Genomic DNA, 16,180 nt, shown 5'->3' on the forward strand with positions numbered 1-16,180 from the left:
TCCATTCACTACTGCATGGTCCTACAATCCAATCACCTCTTCAATGCCCCAGCTTTCAATTACCATAACAGGATTCCCCACCCTCAACAGTTAACAGTGGGGATTGAGCCTCAATGAGGTTGGTGCGGTGGGGGGTGGGGGGGTATCCAATCTACAGCATGTGTCTTCCCTCCAAGAAATAATAAAAAAACAAAAACAAAACATCAATGAAAAACATGAACCTGTCTGCTTTGTAACAAATTATTTCTAGTAAGCAAATGAAAATATCTATGATAATATTTTATTATAATGCATTTTATTAGGGGCTGGCCCGTGGCTCACTCAGGAGAGTGCGGTGTTGAGAACACCAAGGCCCCGGGTTCGGATCCCATATAGGGATGGCCGGTTAGCTCGCTGGCTGAGCGTGGTGCTGACAACACCAAGTCAAGGGTTAAGAACCCCTTACCTGTCATCTTTTTAGAAATAAAAAAAATTAAAAAATAATGCATTTTATTATACTATTTACTAAACTGCTATAATAAATTAAGCTTATGTATTCAGTTAGTTTACTTCTTGAGGAGGAAACCTCAATAGCACTTTTTTCTAGTCAGAATTACCTGGTTTTCATATTGATAGTCTTTCACTTCAACCACCAGATGCAATATCCAGAATGACCAAAACTTATCCAGTTAACAAATAATTATTGGGTACCTACTATGTGCAAATAATGTTTGAGATGTGGAAAAACATATGAATAAATCAAAGCTTGTGTTCTGGTTGAGGGAAGATATACAAACAAGTAGTATATCAAGCAAAGCACTGTAGAGGAAAAATGAAGGAATATAATGCAAAATAGATTAATGAGTTGACTCTCCTTGAGACAGAAAACTAGTCTTTAATGAGACAAATACAGTGATCAGGATGAGAGAGCAGGTGGTAGTGGTTAAGAACCAGGGCTTTCAAGTTCAATGGAACTGGAGCAAAATCAGATTCCATCACCTACTGTGTGACCTTGGACAAATTATTTAAGTTCCTTGAGCCCAGCTGGTTCATCTGTAAAAAGGGGACAACAGACACTCTCTCATAAGGTTATAATGAGAATTATATAAGATAATTCATGCAAAATAGTTACCACAGTACAACACACAGAGGAAGCAATTAATACATAGAAGCTGTTATTGTGATATGCTTAAAACGGTGAATAACATTTCTGAAAAGTAATAATTTCATAATCAGATTTTCTTACCCAATAGTATGTGCTATGAAAAAAATATATATTCATTCACTCTACAAATACAAATACTGAGAAATGTAGAGGATTACTGTGTCCAGATCGCTCCTTCGGGCTGAGGAGCTCATTCCATCAGCTGCCTGGAGTCTGGCTGCTCAAGACTCACAGTTGATTCTCACTTTTGGAATAGCCTTCCCCTGAACTGTTAGCTAAGGTATCACCCTCTCCTGGTTGGTGCTGGAGCACGAAAGCCAGCCCTCTTTTTCAATTTGGAAACATTTTGAAGGGTCACCCTGGTTCCAGAACTCCCTATGAGATGGTGGAGGCCTCTGTGGAAACATCTTCTGCTTCCCTCACTCCCTCACAGAGGTTGTTCCCAAGACCAGGACGAATCCTCAATAAACTCACTCATCAGCTCCATCTCACAGTTGGCTGTCTCAGTGAAAACGAAGCCAACAAAGCACTATGTGAACAAGGCACTGCTGTTGAGCAGGGTTGGCAAGCTTCTTCTGTAAAGGACCCGACCGTAAGTGTTTTAGGTTTGGGTGGGCCATATGTTGTCTGCCACATCTACTCAACTCTGCCATTCGAGTGTGAAAGCAGCCATACACAACACATAAACAAACGAGCATGGCTGCTTCCAATAAATATTTTGTGGATACTGAATTTGAATTTCATATAATTTTCATCTCACAAAATATGTTTCTTATTGTTGTTTTTTGTTTCTTTTGAACCATTTAAAAATGGAAAACCCATCCTTAGCTCACAGGAGTTCAAAAACAGGTGACAGGTTAGATTTGGCCAATAGCCATAGTTTGCCAACCCCTGAGCTAAAGGAAAGGTATAGAGGAGTGAAGCCCTCACGAAGCTGCCATTCTAGTGAATGAATTTACAGAATTTGATATCATGGGACGCTAGGGCTTGTAACCTTGTTTGGAAAATATGGAAGACCACTTCTTGGGTCTAGGTCAAGAGGACACAGAGAACAGGCAGAGAAAAAAAATGGGAAAAATAAGATTAATAATTTCTTTTGAAGCTTAGTATCACCAAAAAAAAAAAATCATACACAGCAAAATGAAACTAAATGGTCTAATGTTCACTATGTGGTGTTTTCCATTTAGAAAACTTCATCTTCACCAGTAAACTGAATTAGGGGATTTGAGCGGCTGTTTTGTGGCCATAGCTGTAATTAAGTAATCATTCGAAAATAAAAACACGGGCCGGCCCGTGGCTCACTCGGGAGAGTGCGGTGTTGAGAATACCAAGGCCCCGGGTTCGGATCCCATATAGGGATGTCCGGTTAGCTCGCTGGCTGAACGTGGTGCTGACAACACCAAGTCAAGGGTTAAGATCCCCTTACCGGTCATCTTTTAAAAAAAAAAAAAAGAAAGGAAAAACACAATTCCAATTTAATACAGTTTTAATATTTACAAAACATAAATCTTTAAATGATCAACTGATACAGAATAGAGAAAATAGAGAAGAAAGATAGAAACACATATTTTGAAAACTGTTTGAACCTGTCTTTCTACCCAAATATAGCAGCCTTCTATAGTCCATTTACCTCAGGAAGAAACAACTTGGAGGAATTTATTTGGGTAACAAATCTATACTTAATTCTCTATCCTGAAAACTTTTGGCTTTTTAGTTTTGCCATAGTGTGTTTCTTTCTTATTTGGCTTGTCTTCTTTTTTACATGTGTATATTCCTTTAAGTGAATCATAACCTTTTCTTTTTTTAATCTTTTTTATTTTTGTTTTGTTGCTATACACATGTCTCTTTGAATCATTCTTTAGGGCCCCTCTTCCCACATTCCTTCATCATGTATAATATGCAAGTTCCCCTTATTTCAAACCTGACTTCCAGCCGACCTTTACTTCTCTAGCTCTTAACTCCCCTTCACCACCCTTCTCCTGTACATTCTTAAAATAAATGAATAAAGTGTTGCTTTGGGTTCGAGTAATTGAGAGAAAGGAATGGAAGCATCCTTTCTTATGGATTAACACTGCTGTACTGAGAAATATGGAGACTGGGGGTGCTGATTTCAGTTGACACCAACTGTAATAAACGGCTAAGGACTATATCCCTGGCTTTTGATGTCTCCAGGTTCTTCTCTCTGCACACTTGATGACTAATTTGGTCCACACTTGTCATGATGAGCTCAGATGCCAGAATCTGAGTGGGAGAACTGTCATGAAATGTGGTGTCCATAATGTACTGCTTATATAACTCCACCACTTTCTGCTCCAGGTACTCATTCAGCACTGCATTAGAAATAGGCTTGTGCATTTGCAGGCTGATTTTCTCTTTGATGCTGGATGAGTACTGCTGGATAGGTTTTTGGGGAAACTCACTGGGCTGAGTGGAAATGGAATCCTCCATCGGTAAAGGAATCTCAGATGACTTCAGCAAAGGGCCATATTCAAAACTGGTCTCAGAGGGAAAATCTGTTGTCACTGAATTAATGGCCATCACCTGGTCCCCTGCAATATGTAAGTCATTGTAATTCTTGCAAATACTTTTGCAGGAAGGCGGAACCAAGTAGGTCTCTCTGCTGGGGTCTCTACAAATTTCGACTGCAGCCAAATTTGGGCTTTCAAACACGGGATTGGGGTTTGTCTGCAGCACTGTGACTCTCTTACTTCTGCTGTGTTGGCTCTCTCTTGAATGCACTGGAGAAATAAACTTGCCAGAGGATTTGCAGCTCATGTAGAGACTTCTGATTTGTGTTTCATCCACAGAGGAATAGGGAAGAGCAGCAACAGAATTTGTCTTCTCTTCCTTCTCCCCAATCGCCTGCTCATTATAAGATGCACAACTCCAGTGGGTGTCACTTGAGTAGGCCAGTCCACTGAGATACCCTTCTGACAGCATTCTAGAAAGAGAGTTTGATGAGTAATGATAGGGAAGAAGAAGACTGGAATTTTAAAAATTGGCAGTTATATCAAAAAGGTAAAGAATAATAAATGAATTTATTCCATTCACTCACCAATCCATTACTAATTCTGTGCCTGCCGTGGACCAGGACTATGGCATGTGCTGGAGATATAAAGATGAGAAGGAGATGGTTCCACCTTTCAGGAAGTTCCCCCATAGGAGAAAATATACTGTACAAACAATTCCAATATTATGTCACTGGGGATTATAATAGTGATAGACATAAAGGAAGTACAGAGGAGGGACCCCTAAGACAGCCTGGTGCAAAGGGAAAGATGTCATGGGTGACATCTCAGCTGAATGGTGAAGAGTAAGTAGGAGTTCCAGCCACAGACAGAGTGTTATGAGAGAATATGGTGGCAATGCCTATTCACCACATACCAAGAAGCCGAGCATAGTCAGGAAGAGGCTAGGAATATAGGCTGGAATTGAATCATGAAGGGCCTTGGGAGTCAGGCAAAGGCATTTGTGTTTTGCTCCATAGGAAATGGAGAGTGATTTAGCAGGTCCAAGTTGGAGAGCAACATAGATAGTGGGTTATGAGATAAATAATGAGGAAATGTGTAGCAAATTCTACTGAAAAAGAGTCATATCTTATTTATCTTTGTATTTCATCCCTGGGAGCTAGCACAACAGTTATTTGTTTATAGGTGGGGGACTCAAAAGATATTTGTTAATCTGAATTAAATAGTTGACAGCAATGGCATGGTATGAAATGAACTTATGCTCAATTCATTATGAAGGATCACAAAGCCTCTCCTATCTTTGCAGCCCAGAATGGATTTCTCTTTCTATCCCTCCCACTTGTCAGAATACCTCCTGGAAATGTCTCTGTGCCCAGCTAATAGTTTACCTCTACCCTAGGTACCATGGGACCTTTCTGACCGTGGGCTTTCCCTACACCTGCCTCCTCCCCTCCCCACCCTCAGCAGTTGTCACTGAAGTGTGGAGTGGCTTAAGTGGGCTAGAAACCAGCAGCTGCATTTTCTAAAAAAGGAACACACTGGCATTCCTGGCACTGGGGCAACGGGCAGCAGCAAGAACTGGTCCTCTTTGACCTCAAGGGCTGGGCTTCTAAAATAGACCTGCCAGGGGTGGGACTGGGGAAAAAAATTAAAAATTTTTTAAAATAAATAAATTAATAAAATAGACCTGTCACCCTGAGCCTGAAATTGAAAAGCCAAATGAGAAAAGAAGGATTACTTTCTAACTATACATAAAGATCCTTTTTTAAAAAAATTTTTATCATCTCTTTTACACTCATGTAATTATTGTTTCCCAAGTAAATAAAATTTTTTTCTTAATTTTATAAGGGTAATACTTAGGAAATGAATGACTAATACTGGGCCAAGTTTTTAATCTTTCTGAGCTTTAGCATGCTCAGTTGGAAAATGAGAATATTAGTAGTTATGTCTTAGGTTGTTGTGAAAATATGTGATAAATATATAATACTTAGTCGAATCAATGACATATAGGAAGTGCTAATAAATTCTATATACCATTAATAAAAAAAATTATAAGGGTAATAAGGTAAATGTTTATTTTTCCTTTTGGAATTATTCCGAGGTGTATTCAGCAAATTTATCAATTATTTAATTGTTTGCTATATTCCAAACACTGTTATGTACCATAAAGATACAAAGCTAAAGGTCTTCAATCAGTGAATTATTGTATGCTGGACACACTTATAAGAATAAAGAAAATGTTATCCTTTACTTAAAAAATTTTCTAACTGCAGTTCTGCCCTCAACAAACCTAACATCCAGGTGAAAAGGCAAATCCTACATACATGAGAAGATAATTAACAGAGCAAAAGAGTTTATCATAAAGGTTTAATAGTGATGCAGTCAGTTCCCGACCCTCCCCACCCTACCCCCACTCAGGCCGCAGCTAGGGCAATACACCTTCAAGGTCTGAGAATTCCATTGTGGAAAATCAGGGCAAAAATGAACTGTTGGTTTTGTAGTTTCTAAATAGGCTTTAAAAACTTTTGGCAGAAATAAAAGTTTGGGGGAGATGGCTTTTGAGATGTCATAATGTGAGCTTTTAAACTTCAGAATCCAGAACCGTAAGGGACTTAGGGCATAATATCTATGCATCAATGATAGATTCAAGTGGACTGAATCCCCCGTGAAAGGAAGCAGTATGGCTCCATAGCCAAGAGTAAATGAGGTCTGTGCCCTATGTCTCAGGTAGAATCTGAGGAAGCAAAAAGTCTCACAAAATTCTCTCATGCCCAGCATGCTGCAGGAGCAGGAGGAGAGACAGCCACATGGATGGCCTGCATGGACAGGCCTGAGGCTGCTTCATTAAGTCTGCTCACATACCCGCATGCTGCCGAGAGCCTGCAAACCTGGAGAAGGCCTAGAGTTGAGGTGGAAAGACTTCAGACGTGATCTCCACAGACTACTAATTAAGGGTCAGGTGAATGACAAGAAGTTGCTATGGATACTAGTGTGACTACACAATGTCAATCAAAAATACCCCTCACCCACTTCCATCTTCAACTGACCCTATGGCTCTATATAAGCACCCTGGAACTTAGAGGCAAACCCAAGGAGGAAGGAACCCTGAAGTGACTGAGGAAGTCCTGAGTGACAGTGAGTACTTTCCCACCACTCAGGAGAGTGTGAGCCCAAAAGAAAGATCAAACTGAGTTAGAGAAAAGCCCCACTCGGGCTCTCCTTGGGTTGTGCCCCTCCCAACAGGTGAAGAGTTCTACAGTCCAACATGATGAAGCCCACCCAGCCTGCCCACTGCCACCTTCTAAACCATATCCTGGTACTCAGGACCTCAGAATTCCCTGCTCAAATTGCCCAGACCCAATTGCAGAATCTGCACAGGCTTTTCCCCAAATCCATCATGACTTGGGCAGATTTAGAGACTAGATGTGCACATGCCCCTAGGCCCAAAAGGTGATGAAGAGGTGGCTTTTTGCTGGAGCTGTGGGTGGACCTCGGATACATGAGCTGAGTGTAAAGGGCAGCCAGGACTAGGAAGAGAAGATGGAAGGGGTGAAGACTGAGGCTTCCCATTTTTGGTCCTAGGCCCAGGAAGTGTCAGAGGGAATCCTACACATGATGACAGTAAAAGGACATGCCAGGATAAAAGCTGTGTAACAGGCTCAAAAGCAACCAAGCTGATCAGAACAGATCAGACTTCTGCAGCTAAAGATGAAATTGAAGACAGTGTAATGAGTCTGACCATCATGACATAAGATTTGTATAATTGGCTATGAACTTTGGGGGTGAGTTAGGAAAAGCTAAGCAAACAAAAAAATCTAGACCAGTTCTGTCCAACAGACTCTTTTGGTATGATGGAATAATCTTCATTGGCACTATCCAAAATGGCAGCCAATAGCCACCTGTGGCTATTGAACACTTGAAATGTGGCTAATGCAACAAAATTTTTTAATTTAATTTAATTTAGTTTGCCACATGACTACTGTATTGGACAGCACAGACTTAGAATATAGTGAAGGTGATAATGTAAAATTTTTAAATACCGAAGACAGCTAATTATAACTGCAATTTAAAGTTCACTGGTTGATCACTGTCATGGCAATAATTCTAGAGTAACATCTGGGTAATTAATTCATTTCTGTATCCCTTTCAAGCAGTGTTAGGGAGGAGGTATCAAAAGATGGTAAACCCAGAGCATAAACTTTGTTAATAAAATGAGACTCTTTTTGTTGCACTGTTTTGAAGCAGAGATGATATAGAACTTTTTTTTTCTGTTTGTATTTGGAGAAGTCCAGAATGCCTGTGTGAATGGTTCAAAAGAAAAGTTTTAAGATATTTTTATTTTAACAGTATGGTCTCTTAGGTCATCTCTGAGGTGATAAAAGTGCTATCCAATAGAACTTTCTGAGGTGATGAAAATGTTCAATATCTGTGTTCAATATGATCTTCAATAGCCACTTAAAATGAGACTAGTGTGACTGAAATTTTATTTTAATTTAAATAGCCACACCATATTTGACACCACATATCTAGACAATTATAAACTCTAATTCATAATTTTAAGAAAAGTTGTGCAGAAAAAAATCCCTGTGATTTACTACATGGCTGAGTTGTAAATAGGTTTTACATAGTCATGATAATATATAAAGCACTGAATATTGATCTAACCAAATTTAAAATATAACCACAGGGTGACCATAAAGTCAGGAAACAAAGGTGATATTATTTTATCATGTATAATAATTTGATATCAATAAAAATTGTCCTAGGAATTTGCCTATGTGTTCAGACTAGGCGGCCACTCTGTATAGTGAGAAGAGGGAACCAAATAATTAAAGGAGATAAAAGTAGTCGCTTCTGAAGAAGGGGTGCAGGGATTATTGTTTCTCACCATAAACCTCTGAGAATGATTTGACCCAAATCATGTGCATGTATAACTTTGATTAAATTTTTAATTAAAATTAAAACTAAAGTTAAATATTTTAAAGTAACTAAAGGGGAGGGGAGATGGTGTAATTTTCTGTACAGCTGGGTTTGTTGTCAAAGATATTACATATTCTAAGGGTGAAGCAGAGAGAGATGACTGTGTAAAAGATAAACTTTTCTTTGCCCCTACAGAATAGGAAGGATTTGAATGGGAAGTGAGAAAGGGGGAAAGCATTGCAGACAGAGAAGAGGTCAACAAAAGTGAAGAGGTCTGTGTTGTCACTCTCATGTGGGTCAGTAATAGACACCAGTTTAGACGCGACACAAGTGTTATTTCTCCAAGTCATGCTCACCTAAGATCCTTTCCTGAAATGTCACCATTATCTGCAGCATCCCACTTTATTACCCCTTGTTCCCATTCAGACATATCCCAGATCTCCTACTATTTATACTATTTCTCTTCATATCAAACAGTCAGCCCTAATGGAGTCTTCTTTCTCTGCATGTGAGTGAGGTTTATGAGCGTTCCAGATAGTCTCCACTCCTTCACCACAATGTAGGAAGGAAGAGGGTCTAGATTTTGTTTTGAGTAACAGGCCCTTTTCCCTACTCGTTGTCTACTGAGAGGTTTATTGGTACCTTAATTCTGGTGGAATAAGAACCCTACCATTCTGATGTGTGGGGCCCAAGGAAGACCAGAAAAGTGGTGGGTTCAATGTTGAAAAGCAGAGTGCATCCTAGCGTCTAGGGATAGATACACCCCTGGCATAAGGAGAAGATTCCTGCAACCAAGTGAGAGATAAGGTCAGGTCAGTGAGGTAAGCTGAGACATGCAAGGCTGAAGAAATTCGATCTACTCTGCAAGCAATACAAAGCTCTGGCAGGTAAGGAGGCTGATTCGTGCCATGATGTAATCTAGCAGCGAAGTGCAAGGCAAGGACCCAAGTTAGGAGACTACTGGTATCATCCCTGCCTAAGGTGGTTAGGACAGGAACCAAGAGGGAGTGGGCAGAAAAGGAAAAGAAGGAATGAATTTGAGAGACCAAGACTCCCAGACATGGAAATGAAGATGAGAGAGAAGCCATAAATAACTCTGAATCTGGGTATGTGGGGAAATGGCACCAGCATTGACTGAAACGGGGAGATCAGGAGGAGTTGCTGGGAAGGGACCTGATGGGTTTAGCCTAGTTCCTCTTGAGCCTGACATGAGATGGTCTGGGTGCAAGTGTCTAATTGTCCATTGAAGATTCAGGAAGGAAGTTTGTTAGAGAAGTTACTTAAAGTCAGCAGTGAAATCATCTTCCAGGTGTAAGCAGTAGGAATTTCTTTTGGGGGCTTGAGGAGCTTATGAGTGTCTGTAATAACTTCTGTGGGGAGCCCACCTTGAGCAGTCCAAGAAGGAAGAGCGGTAACAAGGTCTTCAGTATCATATAGCTTTGAAAAGACTACAAGAGCTTCAGTGTAATGAACAGATCACATTTTAAAAATCCCTATTTGAAGGTAAAATTTAGTTACATATTCAGACTCACCAAGAGAAAAAAAATTATTGAGCTAGTACTTAAGAGACCAAAGTTCTAGCTCTTACCTTGTCACTAACTGTGGTGTTAGTCATTAGTGCCAAGTCTATGAAATACCTAACACTGATATAGTTCTAGCGACAAACCAGATACTATTCTAAGTGATTTTTATGTACTAAATCAATTAATCTTCACAAAGACTCTAAGATGTAGGTACCATTGTCATGTTCATTTTGCAGATGATGAAATCGAGTAATGTGTCCAAAGTCACCAAGTATTCAAAAACCAACAATCAGAAAACAGAACCCATGTTCACTTCCCTTAACCTCTCAGAGACTCAACTTCCCATCTGTAACTTGAGAATGTTGGATTAAATTATCTCTAGAGTAACCTCAAACTTTAATATTACATGAGTTTATAAGGAGGGCTAAGTGAGCCAGAGTCAAAATTCGTTTCTGAAGATTAGCAGCAGATGGCAGCAGAGAGCATGCTAAGGAGGCTTTCGAAAGATTGTTCCAAAGCTGTGCAAAGACAAATACTTAAAAACAAAAATTATATATTTATTAACACATTTAATCCTCATAACAACCTTTTAATGCACCACTAGAATAAAAACAGTGCTGCACATCATGATATCCTAGAATTTAACAATAGAGAAAGAAAGAAAAGTTATTTGGGCTTATTTTGACTAATTGTTGGCATTTTTTTCTTAATAATTTTCTATTATCTGTGAAATTCTAATAAGGTGTCACTGGGTCTCTTCAAAGGTATTTATAAAATGTATACTTCAAACAAATGTTAACATATTTATAAAACTTAATTTCATCTGAGACACTACAACTCAATCCAACGGGTTACTTCAACTGTTCAAAGACATTTTACCACTTGAATTTTTGCTTCTCATCTTAGAGAAGCTATATATATATTATATATATATATATATATTATATATATATATAATTCTCCGTGACTGGTTAAGTGTGAAGAAAAAGACACCCGAGGACACTTGCAGATGAGATGCTCTAGGCAAATTTAGCCTACATTAATCATTACCAGACAGGGGAATACCAAAATTAACCTTATGCGCAAATTCACAACTTAGAAATACATGCTACAGGGCAACACCTTGTTAAATCATTTACTTGGTTTTCAGAAGAAACTGCAATACAAATTCTTCTTTCTAGACTAGTGTTTACATAGTTTCTTGAAAAACTGTTGTTTTAACTTCTGTACATAGACACGCTTTATAACCAAACAACACAAGCACGGAGGCAAAGAGAAAAGAACTTTATGAGACAGAGCATTTGGAAAAACCTAAGTCAGGGATCAGCAAACTTTTTCTATCATGGGCCAGATAGTAAATAGTTTAGGCTTTGCAGGTTACACAGACTTTGTCACAACTCTGTGGCATCATAGCAGAAAAGCAGAAAACCATACACGATACATAAACAAATGATGGTGGCTGTGTTTTAATAAAACTTTATTTACAAAAACAGGTAGAGGGCCAATTTGGTCCTGGGGCTGTGGCTTGCCTACTTTTGACTTAAGTCAAAGAGCAGGTGCAATAAGTTGGGAAGGGCATCATAATAATAACAACTGTGTGTCAGGTGCTTTCCATACAGTACCCCTAATATTTCAAGTGCACTGTATGTTAGGTATTTTCATAATCCAAATTTTTCAAATGAGAAAACTGAGTTTCAGATATGACAAATGCCCTTCCCAAGGTCACACAGCTAACAACTACTAGAGGTGAGATTCAAGCCTAAGTTTACAAACTCCAAAGTGTGTATTCTGTTCTTAGAACACACCACACTACTGCACGATTGAGAGCAGTTACTATCATGCAGTCATGATAACAATTAGTTATTCCGAGAAAAGGGCATCAGCCCTGATTCTATTGAATAGCAACAGAACTTGCCAAATGAAAGAAGGAAGGCACAGTGAAATGCAGAAAGTAAGTCTCCAAGGAAACATCCAGCACCATCCCAGAAAGATGGCCCAGAGGGACTACCCACATGTCTCAATTGTGTATCAATGTTCACATGTTTTTGAGGTACACAAATAATTTATCCTCCGTTTTTTAGTCTAACCATTTCAACATTTTCTGTAATCATTCCCACTGCTATAGCCTGGAATCATTACACCCTTCATTTTACAACCACCTTCCACAGGGTAATTCAATATTACAGATGCCCTGTTTAAATACAAACCGCTCCCCATCATCTCCAGGATAAAGGACAGACCCGTTAGGCTCTTGTGATACGTGGTTCTTGTCTGCCTTCCTAACCTCATCTCTGCCTGTCCCACACAGGACCAAGGACCCCAACTATTCTGAGCTCTTCCCAGTTCCCCCAAACCCCATGGTCATCCTGGTGATTCGTGCATTTTTTTCTTCTGTCCTGAGAGCCCTGGTTCCCTATCCATCCTCTGTCCCACCACCCATATCTTCAAGTCTCATCTCACATACTGACATTTCGGAGCCCTTGGCCATCCATTCAGAATCCTTGTCCCTAAATTAGGAAAGGATTCTAGGTTCTTCTCTCCCCTACCCCAAGGTACTCAACAGGATTGCATGGAACTTTTTTTTTGTTTTGGGTTCTTTTTGGGGGTGGTTGGTTTTTTAGGCAGCTGGCCAGTATGGGGAGGATTGCATGGAACTTTAGTAAAACCTAGCTACTACCTTAAATGGTAAAATAATCATTGGAACAGTATTTGGAATGAAGAAGTAACTGGCAATAGCAAAAGGAAAGCAAGAAAATTGGGGATTGGTGGGGCATGGGGAAATTGGAGGTGATAAGGCAGCAGAGGAACAGATTCTGCCTCTTGAACAACATTTTGGGCATTAGCAAACTAAGACACCTGAAGAGGGTGGATTGAGGTGGGCACAAAGAAGACAGCGAACGCACGTAATAAGGATGAAGTGGATAGAGCTGCCTCCTAGCATCACAGGCTACAACCTCTTGGAATTAAAGCCAGAATTGTTATCTGCTGTTTCATAGAAAATCTTGGACCTAGCTAGCTGGGATGCAGTTGGGCTCCCACCAGCATGTCTGCTTATATAGATCTACCTTTTAAACAGTTATGACATCTTTATATATATACATACATACATATATATATATATATATATACGTATATATATAAATATATATTTTATTATTATTATTATTTTTTTTTTTTTTGCAGCTAGCTGGCACAGGGATCCAAACCCTTGACCTTGGTGTTATCAACACTGCACTCTAACCAACTGAGCCAACTAGACAGTCCTCAGTTATGACATCTATGGGCACATCTTATTTTAGTAAATCACTTGTTATAGTGGACATTGAGGTTTTACCTGGCTTTTTGACTATGTGCAATCTTTGCATATGCCTCCATAAATGTTTCCTTAGGCCAGATTTGGAGCAGCAGCATTACTAGATCACAGCTATTGCCAAATTGCCTTCAAGTTGCTTGGACCAATTTATTCTCTCACCAGCAATGTTTTCACCGACATTCTTCAACACATTATTATTTTTCAGTTTTCAAATCAGATGAGCAAATTTATGTTTGCTCAGATTTGATGGTGGTGAAACAAACTGTCTTGTTAAGATTGTGTGTACATATCAGAGATGTTATTTTTAATACCCCCAAACCTCAAAATCCTCTATTTTCTCTCTTCACCTCTTTAGTTCCCCTATAATATAAATTTTAAATCCCATAATTCCAAAGTAAATGTTTTTTAAAACCTTATTTGGAGGACTTGCAGATAAATCACTGAAAAGTCATCATTGAAAAACTTGAATATTGTTTTGTTCAGGATCTAATTATAATAATGTAACCAAATCTGTATTACATGTTTTAAATTTTTTTTTCAATGAATAATATAAGAATTTTACCCAAAACAAGGAGTTTCTTTAGGAAGGATCTCCCTGCATTATCTGCAGTTTTCTTACACTTACCTTTAAAAATACCAGTTCTTCAGTGCTGGAAATAACCAATCAATCACATTCCTTAGATTATATTCCTATTACTTTATCTCTTACTTCATTTATTGACAAACGCTCTAAGGTGTCACTCATCCATATTTCAATTCCTGTTACAAACATATAATATGGGATTATCTATGCTTCTACCAAATATGAGATGATTCTTACTTAAATTAATTTCTGAAAGTCTAACTTGATGGCTAAGATAGTATAAGCATAAGTCGAAAGTCTCATGTTTTCCATATTAACATCACCAAGTAAATAAATAATTTTGTGTTTGGTTCTGCTTAGATTTTTTTTATATAAGTGGAGTGTAATTTTGTTTTGGTTTTGGGGTGGTGGCTGGACAGTATAGGGATGGAACCCTGGACCTTGGAGTTATCAGCACCATGCTCTAACCAACTAAGTTAATTGGCCAGCCTGGTTCTGCTTAGATTCTTATGATGAAAGGTAACAGCTACTTCCAAGGGCTTTATCTGAAGTATGAATTTCCTTGTTTCAGAAAACATAAAATTTGGTGCAGAAATGTTAGTATATTTTTATCATAGTTTAGATTTTTCTTTGTATTCTTTCTTGATATCTCACAAATTAAAAATTTAAACCTTATGATCACTTTTTTAAATTACTTTTAATGTATATTGACACAAAATGAGAGGACTAAAAAATTAAAAAATCGATAATAATAGTATTGTATTGATGTTAAATTTTCATATTTTTAATCACTATTAATTATCCCTATTACTATTAACATTTACTTAATTGTAGGCATGACAAACAATAAGATGCAAAATTCTTGATTGAATTCCGGATTTTAAAAATAGAAAGGCTGTAAACTGGCTGGTTCAGCTCAGTTGGTTGGAGTGAGGCCTTGTAACACTAAAGTGAAAGGTTCAGATCCCCTTACCAGCCAGCCACCAAAAAAAAAAGAAAACTAGAAAAGCTCTAAGAGGACATGTAGATAAATGGGAAAATTTGAATGTGGGTCAAATATCAGATAGTAGTATTGTACTGATGTTAAGTTTCCATGGTGTTATATTTATGTTATAATTATGTAGAAGACTGCCCTTATTCTTAGGAGATACATGCTCAAGAATTTAGGGGTCTTGGGAGAGGGTGATGCTAATAACACCAAGGTCAACAGTTCAGATCCCATTACAAGTTAGCCGCCCCCCCAAAAAAACTGTCTCTGTGTGTGTGTGTGTGTGTGTGTGTGTGTGTGTGTGTGTGTAGAGAAAGAGAGGCAGATACAGAGAGAAAGTAAACGTGGCAAAATGATACAATTGATTAATGTGCATGATGTTTATTGTAGTATTCTTTCTATTTTTACATAGGTTTGAAACTTTTCAAAATAAAAATTGGGGGGAAAATAACTTATTTAGTTAGTGAAGGCACATTTACATTGCAGGACATTTATTAAGACCCTAGAGGGACAGTATCTTATATATCTAAAATAATCATTATGTATGTGATTGGAAATGTTTCAGTAACTTGATATAAGTATTTCAAACATCACTTTGCTCTGAGATAACAGAATGAGTGCATTACCTTTGTATATCTCCAAAATTATTGTTATGATATGGATGTCTAACACAGATTTCAAACACTCTTCACTCCTACGAAAAGCGTCTCAAGCTCAGAAACGATCTTGACCTATGGAAGAAATGTTATAAAAATACAAATATGAATATTCTGACCAAACCAGGTTTATGTTCAAACACAGATTCAGGCACAAGAGAAAGAATGTTTGAGCGGGTCTACAGATAACTCAAACAAAAGTCCACCCATGCATGAGCTGTCTTTAAAACTAAAAGGCAGACTTTCCATAAATCACCCAGATGACAATTTGAAAAGCATCATCACTATAGGTCACATTCACTTTGAATACGTCCTGTCACATATAAAAACACAATCGCGAGCTCGCTGGACTGAATAATTGAGAGTCAAATCCAATTGGAATGTACTGTGGTTGTGCTCATCTCTAAAACCACATCACTGCAACCCAATTCAAGAGCTGTGTTGTCCCTGCAAAATGTGTCTTAGGTTTTTAGGCCTTCTTTTAAAAACTCAGAAGCTGAACTGGTGTAGCAACTAGTCAAAGAGAACTGAATAAATTACACAATAAATATTTGACCAGAGCAGCCAAAAATTTTAGGTAAAAAC

At 38.4% G+C, this 16,180-nt stretch overlaps 1 protein-coding gene across 1 annotated transcript; it reads right to left on the bottom strand.

Annotated features, from left to right (window-relative positions):
- Positions 1-3,202: 3,202 nt before the first annotated feature.
- On the bottom strand, positions 3,203-4,084 carry TASL (TLR adaptor interacting with endolysosomal SLC15A4). Its single transcript, XM_063083079.1, has one exon. It carries the CDS (start codon positions 4,082-4,084, stop codon positions 3,203-3,205), a length of 882 nt encoding a protein of 293 aa, XP_062939149.1.
- Between the last annotated feature and the right edge of the window lie 12,096 nt (positions 4,085-16,180).

This window comes from Cynocephalus volans, chromosome X, assembly GCF_027409185.1.
Source record: "Cynocephalus volans isolate mCynVol1 chromosome X, mCynVol1.pri, whole genome shotgun sequence".
Taxonomy (NCBI): domain Eukaryota; kingdom Metazoa; phylum Chordata; class Mammalia; order Dermoptera; family Cynocephalidae; genus Cynocephalus; species Cynocephalus volans.